This window comes from Pipistrellus kuhlii, unplaced genomic scaffold (genome assembly GCF_014108245.1).
Source record: "Pipistrellus kuhlii isolate mPipKuh1 unplaced genomic scaffold, mPipKuh1.p scaffold_m20_p_10, whole genome shotgun sequence".
NCBI lineage: Eukaryota > Metazoa > Chordata > Mammalia > Chiroptera > Vespertilionidae > Pipistrellus > Pipistrellus kuhlii.
In genome coordinates, this window is record NW_023425405.1 from 18,596,886 (window position 1) to 18,615,710 (window position 18,825).

General features: G+C 37.1%; 1 protein-coding gene across 6 annotated transcripts in view; it reads left to right on the forward strand.

Moving 5' to 3' along the window:
- The window catches only part of TRIM24 (tripartite motif containing 24), an 86,863-nt gene that overhangs the window by 18,003 nt on the left and 50,035 nt on the right, over positions 1 to 18,825 (forward strand). For all 6 annotated transcript variants that reach the window (XM_036428131.2, XM_036428147.2, XM_036428139.2 and 3 more), the window contains exon 2: positions 12,332 to 12,450. In XM_036428131.2, the coding sequence (XP_036284024.1) occupies positions 12,332 to 12,450 (119 nt within the window). The remainder of the gene's footprint in view (positions 1 to 12,331; positions 12,451 to 18,825) is intronic.

Here is an 18,825-nt window from a genome sequence, read left to right on the forward strand (position 1 = left end):
AATCTTGGCATATTGGGAGGATGCTCTAACCACTTGGGCTATCCAGACAGGAGCCCTTTAAAGTAGTTTTTTTTTTTTTAATAAAACAGTCAAACTATTAATTACCCTTTAAAAAGGAGAAGAACCTTTAAATACAGTGGGGAAGAAACCACCAAAACAGAAAATTAAAACATTCACAAAGATAACTTTATGAAAAGGTATGCAAATGAGTTTGAAAGTTGATGACAAAAATGATATTTTATAGGAAATTAGTTTGTCACAATTGACCCAAGTAAGATACTCGGCCATATTGCCAGTGGGATGCAGAGTGATAGGTCTCCGGTGGAACAAAATTTGGCAACATCTGGCAAAATTGCAATTGCATTTTCTCATTGATCCAGCAATCTTCACTTTATTCCTAAAGATAGATTTGCAACAGTATAAATTTAGGTATGTGCAAAGTTGGTTCAGCATTGTTTGCAATAATGAAAAACTAGAGTGAAGAGCAATAGACAGCTAGTGGGATAAATCATAATATAACACTGGTTAGATGTAAAAAAGAAATGAGGAAGATCTCTGTAGACTGCTATAGAGAGCAGTCCAAGATTTATTGTTGAGTAAAAAAAATGGCAAGGTACAGAATATATATTACATGGCAACTTTTGTGGAAAATGGAGTGAAATTGTGCATCTGTGTTTCTTAGATCTGTCCACTAAAAGGGCCTAAAAGCAAAAGCAACAATATGTCAGTAACAATAAATAAGTAGGAAAGAAAAAAAATTTATATTTTAAAAAAGAAACAAAAAAGACCCAAAAAATGGCTACCAATGGAGGTAAAAGGAATTAGGACTGTAAAATACACTTGGATAATGTAACTTGTGTATTATGGAATTGATTTTAGAACAATATAGATATGCTATATAATAAACAAAAAAATAAAAGCCCGTACCCTCCTCCACTCCCCAAGAAAAGAACAACCCTGAAATGAACATTATATATAGACAACTGGGTGGTTTTCAGCTGATTTTAAGTTACAGTATTATTTGTGAATCTCTAGTATGATATATCCTAATCACAAAAAAATTTTATATTTCATTCAGTGGCCTATTTTTAGTGGTAATATTGATATGGTTATTTTGAAATTAGATTTCATATGGCATAAATATGAAATAGAATGACAGTTTGCTGGCAGGCTTATTAATGATTGGAGCTGAAGGAAAGATAACAGATTTCAGAGTATACATGTGAGGAAACAAGTAAAATTCATAGATTACTTGATGGTTTTGAACATATTAAAAGCTACTTTTGGGAAAGTTTAGTGTTGACAGTGCTGAATATCTAAAAACAAAGCAAATAAGTAACTTAATTACAGAGAATAAGATCATTTGAGAAAGGAAATATAATGTGGCTCAGTTGTGAATATCATTAAATGTAATATTTGATTTAAATGTAAGGTTTGATTTCATGGAAAACGAATAGAAATAAATGTTAGGATGAAGAGGGACTTTATCCACCATCTTCTATTGTATGGTTGGATAGTGGACTCTCTTAAAAATAATGTATTAGTAAAGTTAAAAAAGAACTGTTAGAGCCCTAGTGTTGCTAAAGGGTTAGAGCGGTGGCCCCAAGCACTGAAGGGTCGTGGGCTAGTCAAGGGCATGTACCTAAGTTGCAGGTTCAATCCCCAGCCCTAGCTTGGGTGGGTGTGGGAGGCAACTCACATCAGTGTTTGTCTGTCTCTGTATCTCCTTCCCTCCCCCTCTCTCTTTCCACCTTCTCTCCTCCCTTCCTCCCTATCAATGGAAAAAATATCCACAGGGTAAGGATTAACAACAATAACAAAAACTGTTAGAAGTATGTTTAGTAATAATAGGTCAGGGAAAATTATTTTGAGAGTAGAAAAAGTCTTTAAAATAATACCTATGGCAGTATTCTGTTAATAAAGCTCAGCTTACTATTACAAAATGATATTTGAACCCTGAGATTTTTGTGTATTTTTTAACTGAAAGTAGAATTCTTGGTCAATAGGGTATGTGAATCTTTAACTTACTTTTGCCAATCCTCATATAACCACCAGTAGGTAATGTGCATTCATATTGTTTAAGATGAGGACACTCACCAACATTTGGTGTTATCAAATCTCTAGTTTTTGGTAATCTGGTAGATGTTTCTAGTTACCTTCTTTGGATCTGATATGCTTTTTCCCCAAGTATCAGTTAGGTTGATCAATTTTCATATGCATATTGGCCACTTGGATTTCAGCTGTAAGTACTTATTCAAATCTTTTCCATTTTTCTGTTAGGTTATTAATTTTAATATGAGTTCTTTAATATTCTAGTTATCCTCTCCCATTCTGTTTGTCTTAACTTTTTAAAATAAGTTATATATATATATACACATATATATATATATATATATATATATGTATACACACACACACACACACACACACATATTATTGATTTTTTTTACAGAGAGGAAGGGAGAGAGAGAGCTAGGAATGTCGATGAGAAAGAAACATTGACCAGCTGCCTCCTGCACACCCCCCACTGGGGATGTGCCCGCAACAAATGTACATGCCCTTGACCAGAATCAAACCTGGGACCTTTCAGTCCGCAGACCGATGCTTTACCACTGAGCCAAACCAGTTTTGGCTAAAATAGTCTTTGAACTAAACTTAGTTTTATGAATCTTCCACTTGTGGTTAGTGTTTTAGCTTAAGAGTTTTTCCATTCCTCAAAGTAATAAAATTATTTTCCTCTATTTTCTTTTAAAAGCTCTAAGCACATTTAGGTTTGCTTTCAATTGCAATTGATTTATTTATGTGGCAATAGGTGGGAGTCTTGTTTCATTTTTTTGTTATATTTTTGTTAATTCTCACCTGAGAACATTTTACCATTGATTTTTCAGAGTGTAAGAGTGGAAGAGACAAAGAAACACTAATGTGAGAAAGATTCATTGATTGATTATCTTCTGCACGTGCCTCAATGGAACCTGCAACCTATGTACATACCCTTGACCAGAATTGGGACCCTTTAGTCTGCAGGCCCATACTTTATCCACTGAGCCAAACTGGTTAGAAAAGTTTCATTTTTTTATCAGCTGTCCCAGCAACATTACTGAAAATGGCAATTCTTTTTTCAATGCACTGCCATCCCTATCTGTGATTAGTTATTTATATACGCAGGAGTCTATTTCTCAGCACTTACACTCTGTTTCTCAGCCAATGTTGATCTATTTGTCACTCCTAGAATCAGTGCCACCCTCTCTCAATCACTACGTCTTTACATTTTTTTTAATCCTCACCTGAGAATATGTTTTTATTGATTTTTAAAGAGAGGAAGGGTATGGGGGGGAGAGAGAAACATTGATTGGTTGTCATGCCCCAACTATGGATCAAACAGGCAACCTAGGTATGTGCCTTGACAGGGAATTGAATCAGCAAACTTTTGGAGTATGGGGCAACACCCAACCAACACATTGATTATTGGCCAGTCAAATGTGTTGAGCCACACTGGCCAACACAGGTTTTATTTATGTGCTTATTAAATTTTTAAAAAATATATAGTTTTATTGATTTCAGAGAAGGGAGAGGAAGAGAGAGTTAGAAACATAAATGATTAGAGAGAATAATTAATTAGCTGCCTCCTGCACACACCTCATTGGGGATTGAGCCCACAACCCAGGCATGTGCCCTGACCAGGAATCAAACAAACCGTGACCTCATGGATCATAGGTTAACTCTCAACTGCTAAGCCACACCAGCTGGGTTACTTATTTTTTTTAATATTAAACATCCTATATAATAAAAGCCTAATATGCTAAGTGACCAGTCAGCCCTTCAGTTAATCTAAAGGTAATATGCTAAAGCCACTCAACTGATCGCTATGACGTGCACTGACTACCAGGGGGCAGATTCTCCAAAGAGTAGGTTTGCTTGCTGCTGGGATCCTGCTGATTGGGACTGAGCAAGATGGGCCGCACATGCTTTGGAGCCCTCGCACAGCTCCTCCCCAGCTGGCCAACCTCCCGTGTCCCTACATGGCCCCAGTTGTGCAACAGTGGGGTCCCTCAGCCTGGCCTGTGTCCTCTTGCAATCTGGGTCCCCTCAGGGGATGTTAGAGAGCCAATTTTGGCCCGATCCCGCAGGCCAGGATCCCACTTGTGAATGAATTCCTGCACTGGGCCTCTAGTATACTGTATTGTTTTGGTAGCTTTTGTTAAAATATGTACAGATAATAAATAAATAAATAAATAGGGATTTCTTTGTTGAGTTATAGTTGGTTAGCTTGTTGGAATTTCAAGGAGAGAAGACATGATGCACCCTCATGCAGCATTCCTCTGACATCACTTGGTATATCTTTTTATTATAATATAGTTTTTTTTTAAACCATGTAAATGTTTCACATATTCAAAAAGTTTATGTCAAAATTAAAACAAAAACTCTAAAACTACATGAACTAGTGAACCTGAAAAATATCAAATGGTAACTTAACAGCATGTTGCAGAATTTTATTATCCATTGTGACAGTTTATCTTTCAAGGAATGCATCTTATTTGATTTTTCTGCTGGATTTAGAGTTTGGCCATATCAAGTATTTTTTTTTATTTAATTTTAATTTAATTTTATTTTTTGCCTGTGCCTAAAATTTATTTTTTGAAATTTCTTTGTTGATTAAGGTATTTGTCCTCAACCCCCCATTCCAATCCCCCATCACTCCCCACTCATGCCCCTACCCCCCTATTGTCCTTGACCACTGGTTAGGCTCATATGTATGCACACAAGTCCTTTGGTTGATCTCTCCCTTTTATCCCCACCCTCCCTTTGAGGTCCATATATCAAGTATTGTCTTGTATCAGTTGGAAGATGTCTTTCCATTGTCTTTTCATTCCCATTATTGCTGATTAGAAGTAGGCTATCAGTCTTACTTTTATCTTATTTTATGAGAACCCACCTTTTCTTTTTTTCTGTAAGATTTTTCTTTTTATCTCCCCCCCCCCTTGGTTTTTTTTAATTTTAGTGTGCTATATCTAGAAGTTGTTTCTTTTTACCTGCCCACTGTCTTATAGAACTGGCTTTGGTTTCATTGATTTCTCATTTTCTTCCCTTCCCCCTACTTTCTGTTCCTTATTATTTCCTGTCTTCTATTTTCTTTAAGATTTCTGCTCGCTTTTTTTTTTTTTTTCTTGTTTCTTGGAGTGGAGGCTTAAATTATTGATTTTTAGACCTTTCTTCATTAATACATTAGTTATTTGGAACCAAATACTGTGTTTTTCCATTCTATCTATTACTGATTTCTGTTTATCCCATTGTGGTCATGAACATATTTTGTGTGTTTTTAGTTCTTTTAATTATCCACACTATTTTATTGCCCAGCGTAGGTTATTTCTTGGTGAACGTTACATTCACACTTAAAAGAGTAGGCATCTGGCCCTAACTGGTTTGGCTCAGTGGATAGAGAATTGGCCCAAGGGCTAAAAGGTCCCAGTTTCAATTCTAGTCAAGGGCATGTAGCTTGTTTGCTGGCACATCCTCAGAAGGGGCTGTGCAGGAGGCAGCTGATCGATGTTTTTCTCTCATCTATTTTCTGACTCTCTATCCCTCTCCCTTCCTCTCTGTAAAAAAAAAAATCAATACAATAGAGATACTTTGAAAAAAGAATAGGCATCTGCTCACTCGGAGTTCTTTAAACATCAGTTAGATCAAGGTATTCCACTCTTTTTTGTATATCCTTACTGTTTTTCTGTTTATTGCAGAATCTCCAACTGTCATGAAGTATTGCTTCTCTTTTGAGTTGTACCAATTTTTACATTGAGTGTTCTGAAGCTCTGTTAATTTGGTGCATGTACATTTAGGATTAATATGTTTTCATGAAGAATTGGCCCCTTTAAGTTATCCAAGTTTCATGTTTGTTGTTTAAATGTGTATTCATTTTCATCCTTTATTTTTAACCTGTGTGTGTATTTTATTTATTTTAAATTAAGTCTTTATTGTTGAACTATTACATATGTTCCCTCCCTCTCCCTATTGTCCCCTCTGGCCCCCCCCCTCCCCCCCACTGGCTCCAGGCCTTCACCACCCTTTTGTCTATGTCTGTGGGTTATGCATATATGCATACAAGTTCTTTGATCTCTAACCATCCACGCACCTTCCCCCAACTTTCCTCTGAGGTTCTGCAGTCTGTTCCATGCTTTTATGTCTCTGAATCTATTCATCAGTTTATTTTGTTCATTAGATTCCACTTATGATTGAGGTAATGTGATATTAGTCTTTCTCTGAATAACTTATTTTGCTTAGCATAGTACTCTCTAGGTCCCTCCAGGCTTTTTCAAAGAGTAAAAAGATCCTTCCTTTTAATGTTGTATAATATTCCATGGTATAAAAGTAACACAGCTTTTTTATCCACTCATCTACTGATGGGCACTTGGGCTATTTCCATATCTTAGCTATTGTAAATTGTATTGCTATGAACATAGGGGTACACTCATTCTTCCCAATTGTGTTTCTGTTTCTTAGGCTATATTTCTAGAAGTGAGATCACTGGGTCAAATGGCAGTTCTTTTTTTTTTTTTTTTTAATTGATTTTTTACCGAGAGAAGGAGAGAGGGATAGAGAGCTAGAAACATCGACCAGCTGCCTCTTGCACACCCCCTACCGGGGATCTGCCCGCAACCAGTGTACATGCCCTTGACCGGAATTGAACCTGGGACCTTTCAGTCCGCAGACCGACACTCTACCACTGAGCCAAACCGGTTTCGGCCAAATGGCAGTTCTTTATTTAATTTTTTGAGGAAACTACATACTATTCTCCACAGTGGCTGTACCAGTCTGCATTCCCACCAGCAGTGCATGAGGGTTCCTCTTTCTCTATATCTTGTCATTTGTTGATTTCTTGATAGCCATTATGACTGGTATAAGTGTTACAGAAGACCAGAGAATGCCAAGCAACGCTTAGAGAGATTGGAGTTCCACTTTACCATTACGTTAGGTCTCAAAGAAAAATGTCTTTCAAATTCTGGGCAATGTAACAAGCAGAAGTTTCCTTTTTATTAAAGAGCCAGCCCTATGTGTGCTTAGTAGTTATCTCGTGGGAAGCTTGTGGCCTTGAAAACAACACTGTTCTATTCAATTAAATAAATACATCTGGCATGAGGGCACGGGAGTATCTCGTTGCCTACAAGGTCAGACAACTGAGTTTATTTTCCTTATTATTCAAGCAGGCTAGAAAGCAAAGTTATTTTTGCAGAATAATGGGCTGTCTAAAAATAGCATAGTTGACTTTGTAGAATAAGGGACTATCTAAATAGCAGAGAATTTCAAACAGTTTTACAAAATAGGGTTTAGTCTCATAAGGTGATACCTCATTGTCATTTTAATTTGCATTTCTCTGATGATCAGTGACTTTGAGCATTTAAAAATATGTCTATATATTGTTGATTTTAGAGAAGAAGGGAGAGGGAGAGATTAAAACCATCAATGATAAGAAACATCAATTGGCTGCCTCCTGCAAAGCACCAGTGGGGATGGAGACCACAGTCTATGCATGTGTCCTGACTGGGAATCGAACCGTGGCTCATAGGTCGACATTCAACCACTGAGCCATGCCAGCTGTGGGTTCTTTGAGGATTTTTTCATATGTCTCTTGGCCATCTGTATGTCCGCTCTGGAGAAGTGTCTGTTTAGATCATTTGCCCATTTTCTAATTTGATTATTTGTCTTCCTTTTGTTAAGTTGTATGAGTTCCTTTATTTTTTATTTTTTTAAAAATATTTTATTTTATTTATTTTTCATAGAGAGGAAGAGAGAGGGATAGAGAGGTAAACGGTAATAAAGGTCCTGACTATGCGCCTCCTCTGATGCCAGCACAGCATAGAGGTGGAGGAGTATCTCATTACCATGATGGAGGTGCAAGTCCAGGCTCCTATAGAAACTGAATGAAGGCATGTGCCTGCCCATTGTGCAGCAGAGCCAAACACTGAACATTGATGTGGTGTTTCTCCTTTTTCCGCATTCCGCACAGAAAAAAAACGACAGGTTCCTGAGGGGAGGAGCTGGGATTAAGAAATTAGAAAAAGAATGGGGGGGGGCAATGTTAAAATATGTACACAGATAATAATTTAATAAAAAATGTAAAAAAAATAAATTAAATTAAAAAAAAAGAAATTAGAGAAAGTAAGAGACAAGAGGCAGAAATAGATTCATAAAGCTGGGCGCTAGGTGGGTGCCATCTCTCTGATGGAGAGACAGTCACACTCACCACAGACAACACAGCATATTTATTGGCTTTCAAAGGGGAGTTAAGGTCAAAAGGAGTTTCGGGTGTGCCCAGATCCTATTCATCAAAATCTGGGTAAGCTCCTTATTTTTTGGTACAAGATTTAGCATATCAAGACCGGGGTGAGTCAAAGTCCTATTTGTTCCTCATTCCAAGCACATGGATTAATGAATCAGTACTGATAACAGGATTCTGCCAGTGCCCTCGGGCTCAGCTGATAAGAATTAAAAGAATTTCCATGTGCTTTCTCAGGCGGCTCTCTACATATTGAGGTTTCCAGTGGAGAAGTTAGAGCTGTTTATTTGCAGGGTGCCAAGCAAAAGAAATGGGAAGCTATCACTTCTTTCAATCAAGGGTTTTTATTTTATTTTATTAATTAATTTTATTTTTAAATTTTTATTTATTTATTTATTATCTTTGTACATATTTTAACATTGCCCCCCCCCCCCCTACATACCTTCCCTCCCCAGAGTTTTTCAATCAAGGATTTTTAAAGACAAAGATTGAGGGTCAGGGAATCACAAGTGAAGCTGATTGGTTAACTCTTGTGCATACTTTAGTGGTTTTCCCTAGTCCAATTAATTTAGTTTTCGGGTTTTTTTTAAAATATATTTTATTGATTTTTTTTTCAGAGAAGAAGGGATAGGGATAGAGAACTAGAAACTTCGATGAGAGAGAAACATCAACCAGCTGCCTCCTGCACAACCTTTACTGGGGATGGGCCCAAAACCAAGGTGCATGCCCTTGACCGGAATCGAACCCGGGACCCTTCAGACCCTTCAGGCTGACGCTCTATCCACTGAGCCAAACTGGTTTCAGCTGATTAATTTAGCTTCTGGTGTCATCTTGTCTGGAGCCTGGAGCCTTAGAACTGTGTGCAGGTAATCTAAACAGGTTGAGGAACCAAGATTCTGCAAAATATCTCATAATTGTGCATCAGCAATGTAATCTTCAAAGCAAAGGACAGAAACTGAACATTTTGTGAACTTTGTTATTGTTTAAACTGTCAATTGCTTTATACTTAACTAACTATATGTTATCTCAAGCAAAGTATACTTTTAAACATTTTTTTTCTTAGAACTTGCTTTACAACAGGTCTCTAGGACCCACTAACATACTTCTTAGATCTTTGACTATAAACTATGTGACAACCAAAGCAATTGAAACATTTAAATAAAGACTATCTATACCTACAACTCTAAATTCTAGATAGTACCTAAATATATTTACTATTAACTGTCAGATTCATTTATATGGTCTCCAATGAGACTGCAAGGGGCCTCATTACAACCTAATGGGGATCAAAGCTTCAGCTCTCACCAGAGCTCTCTGATAATGCCTGCCAGGGAATAGTTAGGGGCACCTTGTTTTTGTTTGGCCAAGGTGGAAGTCTATTTAAAAAATATATATATATTTTATTGATTTTTTTTTTTTACAGAGAAGAAGAGAGAGGGGTAGAGAGTTAGAAACATCAATGAGAGAGAATCATCGATCAGCTGCCTCTTGCACACCCCCCATTGGGGATGTGCCTGCAACCAAGGTACATGCCCTTAACAGGAATCGAAACCGGGGCCTTTCAGTCCACAGACTGACGCTCTATCCACTGAGCCAAACCGGTCTCGGTAAGGTGGAAGTCTAGATATCCCATCAGTCTCTGAATAGTGGGAAAGGGGAGTGCATCTCTGCTGAAAACCAAATCAGTTTCACTGAAAAAGAGATGTTGACAGGAAGCCAGGAAGGCTGGTCAACAACCTTAATTGCTCTAACCTTTAGTTGAGATTATGTTAGCTGAAGCAGAATCTACCTTATTTGTCCTGTGTAAGTTTCTGTTATTTCCTGCCCAGGGGCTACATGTAAATTTCTGTTTATGTTGCTTAAGATGTTTTCCCCAAAGCCTCAATAAAAGGGGATGGCAGGGCCAGAGCAGGAGTAGTTCTCCCACTAGAGTTGGACTACCGCCTGGCCCCCCAAATCGCCAAATTGAATTTCTTCAAGTCTCTTCATTTGTGTGCGGCCCTTCTCCAGAAGCTGAACCCTGAATTGGAACTCTTTCTACGCGGGCCGTGAAAGAGAGTCCTATACATCTCTTCCCCCCACCACCACCACTACCCTTCCCCCCCATTCAGCTGGAGTAGAGCAGTTACTGTCTAAACTTTTTCTGTTTTGTTAGGCTGCGCTTTTCCTGGTCCTTTGGATAAAGGAAGCATGCTTCTGTGAGCATTTTTGTTGTGGTTTTACACCTGTTAGTGTTTTGGGTATGGTGGCTTTAGCAACACTCACTTTATTATATAAAGCTAAAAGAAAACCTAGATTCCTTTTTAGCCATATTTATCTGGAGGAATAGTGCAGAATGCATTGTCACATATTTATAGACTTTAATTATATGTTTTAGGTAGATCTCAATTTGGAGCCTGTTTTTTTTTTTTTTTTTAATTTTCTTCATAGCAATCTTTTAACTAGTTGTAGTTCTTAATTTCAATGAAAAATTATATTGAAAATTCTGTTTGGATTGTTATTAAAACTGAATTGAATCTGTAGATATGTTTGGGAAGATTTTGCCATCTTTAACATCATGGACTTTTTAAAATTACTTAGATATATTTTAAGGTTTTAAAATAGAGCTTGACATTTTCTCTGCAATGGCCTTATACATTTTTAAAATTTATTCCTAAGGTACTTAACATACTTTTGTTGTTGTAAAATGGATTTAAAATTTTAAAAAATGTGTTTATTGCTTGTATAGTCAAATAAAATTATTGACCTTTGGTTTGTTTTATGCTCATTCTTACACATTTTATTTTGCAAAACTATCTGAGAATCTTATTGCAGTCTCCTTGGTACAAATTACAGCATCAAGTTTATATTAGATATATAAAAATTTAACTACAAATTTATATTTTAACTCATTCATAATTATGTATTGTCTTATAAAGCACTATAAGAAACTAGAGGCCTGATGCACAAAGTTTCATGCAAGAATAGGCCTTCCTTCCCCTGGCTACCAGCACCACCTTCAATCCGGACTGGAACTGCCTTTTCGCCTTCCCATGCTGCCCAGAGGCTCACAGCTGCTGGGGCTGTGTGGAAAGCTTGTGTCGCCCTGCCCCAGTTGGTCAGCGACTGTGCATACAAATTAACCCACCATCTTTGTTGGATTAATTTGCATACACATTCCTGATTGGCTGGTGGACATTGTGAAGCTATGGTCAATTTGCATCTTTCTCTTTTATTAGTGTAGATGATTCCTTTTCTCCCCTAAAGGAACATTATTTGCACTTATTAAAGGGAAATAGAATAATGTCTCCTAATCTCCCAAAGAGGTTTTAAACAAAACAAGTATGTCTGTGCTCCACTTTCACAAATCCTGATGCTATAGGTCCAAAGCAAACCAAAGCTCTCTGTTCTTTTAGTAATCTCCCACATGCTTCTGCATATTCCTATCTGAAAACCACCATTAGAGAAGTTGCTAAACAAAAAAAAAAAAGAGTAGTCCATAGGGATGTTTATTTGGAGGAGTAACTCAATTAAAATTACGGGGACTAGATGTGTGATATGTATAGACACACACATATAAAATCCTTATGTGTACATAAACTGAATTACTTTGTGTTAAGTAGCAGCAAGTATGAATTTGAAGAGCATGAACATTATAAAAGAACCTATTCCCAGTTTGGATGAGATTTAGTGCTTAGTAGATTTGTAGTAAAACTTAAAAATGTGAGCTCATGGGTGTAGAGAACAAATTGGTGTTTGCCTGAGGAAGGGTTGGGGGTGAATGAAATGGTGAAAAGTTATATACAGTACAGATTACTGCTTATAAAGTGAATGGCATGGGAACATAATGTACAGTATGGTGACTGTAGTTAATCATATAATGTATTGCATATTTGAAAGTTAGCAGGGTGGTTCTTAAAAGTTCTTACGACAAGGAAACAATTTTGTCACTGCATGGTGATGGATGTTAACTTATTTTGGTGATTTATTTTACAGTACATACATATATCAAGTCATTATGTTACACACCTGAAAATAATATAATATTATGTCAGTTATACCTCAATTTTTTATCTGTTTCAGTGGGAGTCATTCGATGTCCAGTTTGCAGCCAAGAATGTGCAGAGCGACACATCATAGATAATTTTTTTGTGAAGGATACTACTGAGGTTCCCAGTAGTACAGTAGAAAAATCTAATCAGGTGAGTGTATTAAGTCTTGAATCCTTGTGCCTCCTCTTTTTTTATTTTTAAATATATTTTTATTGATTCAGAGGAGAGGGAGAGAAAGAAACATCAGTGATGAAAGAGAATCATTCATTGGCTGCCTCCTGCACGCCCTCTACTGGGATCATGCCCACAACTTGGGCATGTGCTCTGATGGGGAATTGAGCCATGACCTCCTGGTTCACAGGTTGACACTCAACCACTAAGCTACACCAGCTGGGGACCTTTTGCCTCCTCTTAATGAGGCAGCCAGAAATGTTGGAGGACTTGAAAATAAAAGGTGTCAAACATTAGAGCATTATATCTATGAAATGATAAACTATTTAAAAAATATATATTTTATTGATTTTTACAGAGAGGAACGGAGGGAGAGAGAGAGTTAGAAACATCGGATGAGAGAGAAACGCTGATCAGCTGCCTCCTGCACACCCCCCACTGGGAATGTGCCCGCAACCAAGGTACATGCCCTTGACCAGAATCGAACCGGGGACCTTTCAGTCCACAGGCTGATACTGAGCCAAACTGGTTTTGTCGATAAACTATTTTAAAGGTATATATGTGTATGAAGAATAATGACTAATTCATCTGAAGGAATAAAATAGTGCCAACTAGAAGCTCTTATGACACTTCTATCTTACCTATCCTGGCAGAGAAAACCTTTATTCTATACTTGACATTATTTAATTTCATTTTTTTGGTAATTTTACTCTGTATTGACAATTACGTAGTTTTTCTATTTTAAGCCCCCCCCCTTTAAAAATTGTTTTTAATTATAAGCTCTTTAATGATATATATGAAAATTTTACATCTGATCAAATACAGTTTCTACATTTTAAGAAAGTCTTCTTTCCTACATGGTATTTTTTTGAAAGCCTCATTTGGTGGCATTGTCCAAGGTATTACATTTAGAGGTCCAATGGTGTTTTTCATTTTTCCTTACTTCCATAAACCCACATGTAGAACATTTCTATTGGCCTCTTATATCTAAATGTCAGGTTCCTAGTGGATGTACTGTAGCAGAGGTGAACTATAATTCTGCAGTAAGTGCTAAATTTAAGTGTAGAGTATTAGTCTTATTTTTGGATCATGAATCATTGATAGTTTCTTTAGGCAGTTTCTTCAATTGGAACAGAATATCTCTGAAGGAACTGAATCTGAGTATAAAAAAATGATTGTTAATCTAAAATGTAAAAATCTAAAAAGTAATATTTAGGACTTCAATAATCACACAGCTAAGTTTCTATGCTTTCATTTTCAGTGTTTTGTTTTTTGTTTTGTTTTTCTCCCCCATTGGGAACTATAGGAACTTAGGGTCACTTTAAATGAATATGACCACTGCTAACTAAAATAACTTTTTGTTTAAGAAATATCTATAACTCTTCCTAATGTGAACTTTCATCAGGGTCAAACAGAGAGTAAACTTTTCTAATTGTTGTGAAATCTGCTTTAAGGAACGGAATAATAATTATGTGAGCTACAGTGTCAAATGGCCCCATTGGAAGTTTCCTTCTGAATACTGCTGATTTTGTTTCTGTTGTCTATCACTTTGCTTTATATAGGATAATATTTTCAAATGTATTTTGTTAGTCATATCACACATCAATTACAGTTTAGGTGAACCTTAGTAATACATGTGACTGATCAACCCAGAAAATTAAAAAACAAAGCAGTATTAATAATCAATCAGGGTGGAGAAATGATAAGACATGAAATTATGATAAGAGGTAAGAATTGAAGGAATTCACATCTAAAAGATAATTTTAAGGTCTTTTTATAATCAGTTTTCAGTGTTTGTTTATTCTGCTTTTATTATAGTAACATATAAGTTATAATAGCCGAAACCAGTTTGGCTCAGTGGATAGTGAGTCGGTCTGCGGACTGAAAGGTCCCAGGTTCGATTCTGGTCAAGGGCATGTACGTTGGTTGTGGGCTCATCCCCGTTAGGGGGTGTGCAGGAGGCAGCTGATCGATGTTTCTCTCTCATCGATGTTTCTAGCTTTCTATCCCTCTCCCTTCCTCTCTGTAAAAAATCAATAAAATATATTTTAAAAAAAGTTATAATAAATTAAACTAGAGATAGAGTCCAATAGACATCTTCAGTGTTAAGTAAGTGGAGGTGGGAAGAATATTAAGTTTGATTCAAAGAATAAGATGCTTGTAAGGATATTTTGGGAATAAAGACTTAGGATGAGTTGGTTAGGAAGCAGTAGGTGAAGGGTAGAGCTGAACTAGCATGGTGGTGATAAGGAAAGGAAGGGATAAGTTATAGTCCACTCAGGACTTGGTAATACCTGATTGAATGTGGAAGATCAGAGAGGCCCACTGCCAAGGTGGTGGTTCCTTTCAACAAATAAAGAGGGCGAGGAAGTAGACAGAGGTGTATAGAACTGGTTTTGAATGTGATATATTTATAAGATAGAAATGTCTTCTGTGGTCATAATGGAGCTCTGAAGAGTTTATGGCTAGACATAAAGATTGAAAAACTTTTGTGATGGATAATTTCAAGCATTCCCCAAAATTGACAGTTTAGCATAACAGACTCCCATGAACCCATTAGCTCAATTGTCCATAACTCTTGTTTTATGTAAAATAACCCTGCACACATACACCCCCCCACACACACATTCATTCTAGATTATATTGAAGTTAATCCCAGATTTTATATAATGTAATCCATAAATATTTCAGTATTTATTACTATGGAAAAATAAATTTTTAAAAAACATAATCACCATATTAATTTATATGTAAAATTTATAGTAATTCCTTATTACTATCAAACATTCAGATACTGATCAAATATCTCTGTTTGTTGCAGTTTCTTTTTTTAAACAGTAGCTTGTTTATATAAAGATCCAATAAGGCTTACACAATGCATTTGGTTGATTTATTTAAAAAATATCTTTAATGTAATCTCAAATTTCCCCTTTGCCTCACTGGTTTTCTTTTTTCTCTTTTCTAACATATTTGTTGGATAAACTGGATTGTTAGTTCAGTAGAGTTAGCCCTATTCTGAATTTTGCTGACTATTTCCATAAAGTCATTTAATGTGCTTTTCTCTCTTTTGTATTTTGTATAAACTGGAAATAAAAATGTAGAGGCTAGATTAGATTCTGGTCCCGTTGGGTGCAGGGGTGGAGGGGTGAGGGGGCGTGTAAAATACTTTCTCTCATATGTCCATTTGTATTTCAGTTGGCAAGCATATGATGTTTGGTTGTCTTTCTCTTTTCTGATGTTTATGTCCATTAATGATCACTGCCAAATCTATGTTTCATTAGGGCTTTGTGAAATGATTACGTTGTCATTCTATCATTCCCCTTCATCTTAACATGGAAAGTTTTCTTCCTCTATTCTTTGGTTAAGCTGGGAAGGTAATTTAAACATTGATTCTTTCCCTTCAGTTGCTAACTTTAAAAAAAAAATTTTTTTTGATTTTTTTTTTTTTTTTTTACAGAGAGGAAGGGAAAGGGATAGAGAGTTAGAAACATCGATGAGAGAGAAACATGGATCAGCTGCCTCCTGCACACCCCCTAATGGGGACATGCCTGCAACCAAGGTCCATGTCCTTGACCGGAATTGAACCTGGGACCCTTCAGTCCTTAGGTAGATGTTCTATCCACTGAGCCAAACCAGTTAGAGCTAGTTGCTAATTAAAAACAAAAAAAAAGAAGTATATTTATTTTTATTGATTTCACGAAGGAAGGGAGAGAAGAGAGAAACATCGATGATGAGAGAGAATCATTGACCAGCTGCCTCCTGCACACCCACTACTGGGGATCCAGCCCACAATCCAGGCATGTGCCCTAACCTGAAATAGAACCCTGACCTCTCCCAGTTCATAGGTTAACACTCAACCGCTAAGCCACACTGGCTGGGCTCATTGCTCATTTTTAGAGTAGTAACTTATTTTCTATTATGGTGATTCATGAGTGGTAGGTAGGTGTTTATCATTATAAAACATAAAATGTGTTGTGGTTATTTTTATTGGTGCTCAAATTGTGCCATTTGACAATAGGAGTTTCACTTTGATTCTCTAGTCCTCTTGACACAATCACCATAGTCATTGCATTTTCTTTTGCTTTCTCTTTTGACAAGATATTGTTCATTTTCTGTTCTAGACCTGGAATCAGCCATTTCTTCTAGGATCCTTGGTTTATTTTAATCTGGAAAGGTATTTGGAGACCACAAGTTAGGTACTAGGATGCTTAGCACCATTGGGTTATTTTACTATGTCTTTCAGGAGAATGATTTAATATACTTTTTACTTTAAAAAATAAAGAGAGAAAGAAAAAAAATACCTCAGAAGTGTGTGTGTATATAAATCTAATTTATAATTATAGTGTTTTACTTTTTTTATTTATTAAATCCTCACCTGAGGATATGTTCTTATTGATCTTTATGAAGAGAAGAAGGGAGAGTGGGAGACATCAATTAGTTGATTCTCATATGCACCCCAGCCTTGGATCAAACCCACAACTTAGATATATGCCCTGACCAGGAATTGAACCTGAAACTTTACCAACAGAAAACTGTACCAACCAACTCAGCCATCTAACCAGGCTTTTACTTTTTTAATTTTATACTATAGGCCCAGTGTATAAATTTCTTGTATGGGGTCCCTAAGCCTGGCCACAATCAGGGCCCATTGGAGCCCGAAGGCCCCAGCAGGGTCAGGAGAGGAGGCGATGGTCACTGGCCACTGAAAGAAGGGGTGCAGGAGACTGATGCCGCTATCGTTGGTGCCCTGCCACCACGCAGTTCCTGTCTCCCCCTCTCCTCCTTCCCTTGTGCCACACTACCACTGCAGTGGGCAGGCAGTAGGCTGATCAGGGATGCTGACGCTGCCATGCATGGCACCCAACTACCATGCAGTTTCCCACCTCTCTTCCTCCTCCTTCCCTTGCTGCCACACCACCACCGTGGCAGGCGGGTGGTGGGGGTGAGGGGTGGGGCGTGGGGATGATCAGGGACTGCTGACTGGGGGAGGGACGGAGTATGTGCGGTTGGCTGCCGGCCCCAAGGAGGGAGTTGGCCCTTGGCTCCCCTGAGAAAAGGGCCACAGCTGCTGTCACCCACCCCAGATTCCCTGTCCCAGTCTGGGTCCCAGCCCCGATCAGGTGATTGGGGCCTGCTGGCCCTGGGGTGGGGAGGAAGAGAGGGACAAGAGGGACCTGCAGGAGGTTGGTTGGCTGTGGGAGCGCACTGACCACCAGGGGGCAGTTCCTGCTTTGAGTATCAATGCCTGTCATTCTGGTTGTTTGGTCATATAGGTCACAGGCTTTTATATATATAGTTTTATCTCACTTCTGTAGTACCAGGAGTATTGATTTTTAACTACATTGGCATAATTATTTTCTCCAAATATATAAAAATATTAATATATTTAGTAATGCGTTCATATTTATTAAAATAAATATCAATGTAATAAAATACCTGTATAAATATATATTTACATTATTATAGGTTATATATATATATATGACAGTTTTGGTATACTCAGAAATTATTTTAATTCATTTTGTAATGTTAACTAATTTATTTTTAATTCTTTTTAAATTAAAAAGTTTTAAATTTATTGTTGACATTAGTTTCACCGTAGTGATTAGACATTTATGTAACTTACAAAATGGTTACCTTATTAAGTCTGTTACCCATCTGACACGTAGTTATTAAAATATTATTGACTATAGTCTCTATGTAGTACTTTACATCCTGGTGCCTATTTTTATAAACGGCAATTTGTAATTCTTAATCCTTTAATCTTTTTCACCCAGTTGGCAACCATAACTTTGTTTTCTCTATCTGTGGGTTTGTTCTATCTTATTTGTTGGTTTATTTTGTTTTTGGATATCGCACATAAGTGATATCATGTGGTATTTGTCTTTCTCTGACTTATTTCACTTAGCTTAGTACTCTTTAAGTCCATCATGTTGTGACAATCAATGTTTCTCTCACATCAATGTTTCTCCTCCTCTCCCCTTTTTCCTTCCTCTCTCCCTCAAAATCAATTTAAGAATCTTAAATAAATAAACATAAGCATTCTATTGTAAATAACCTGCCCAAGAGTACTCAGCTGGTAAGTGGGGGAACTGGGATTTGAACCCATATTTCATCTATGAGCCTTGGTGTCATAAGGGCAGGTACTGTGCTTGCTTTTCCTGATTGTTGTAACCTCAACACTTGCATAGTGCCTACAATATTTGCTGTATGGTACTAAGGACATTGTTCTTATATTTTCATTTCATATGTTTATAGTTTAAAACATGTCAGGCCTTAGCCAGTTTTCTTAGTGGTTAGAGTGTATGCCCTTAAACTAAAGGGTGCTGGGTTTGATTCTGATCAAGGGCATGT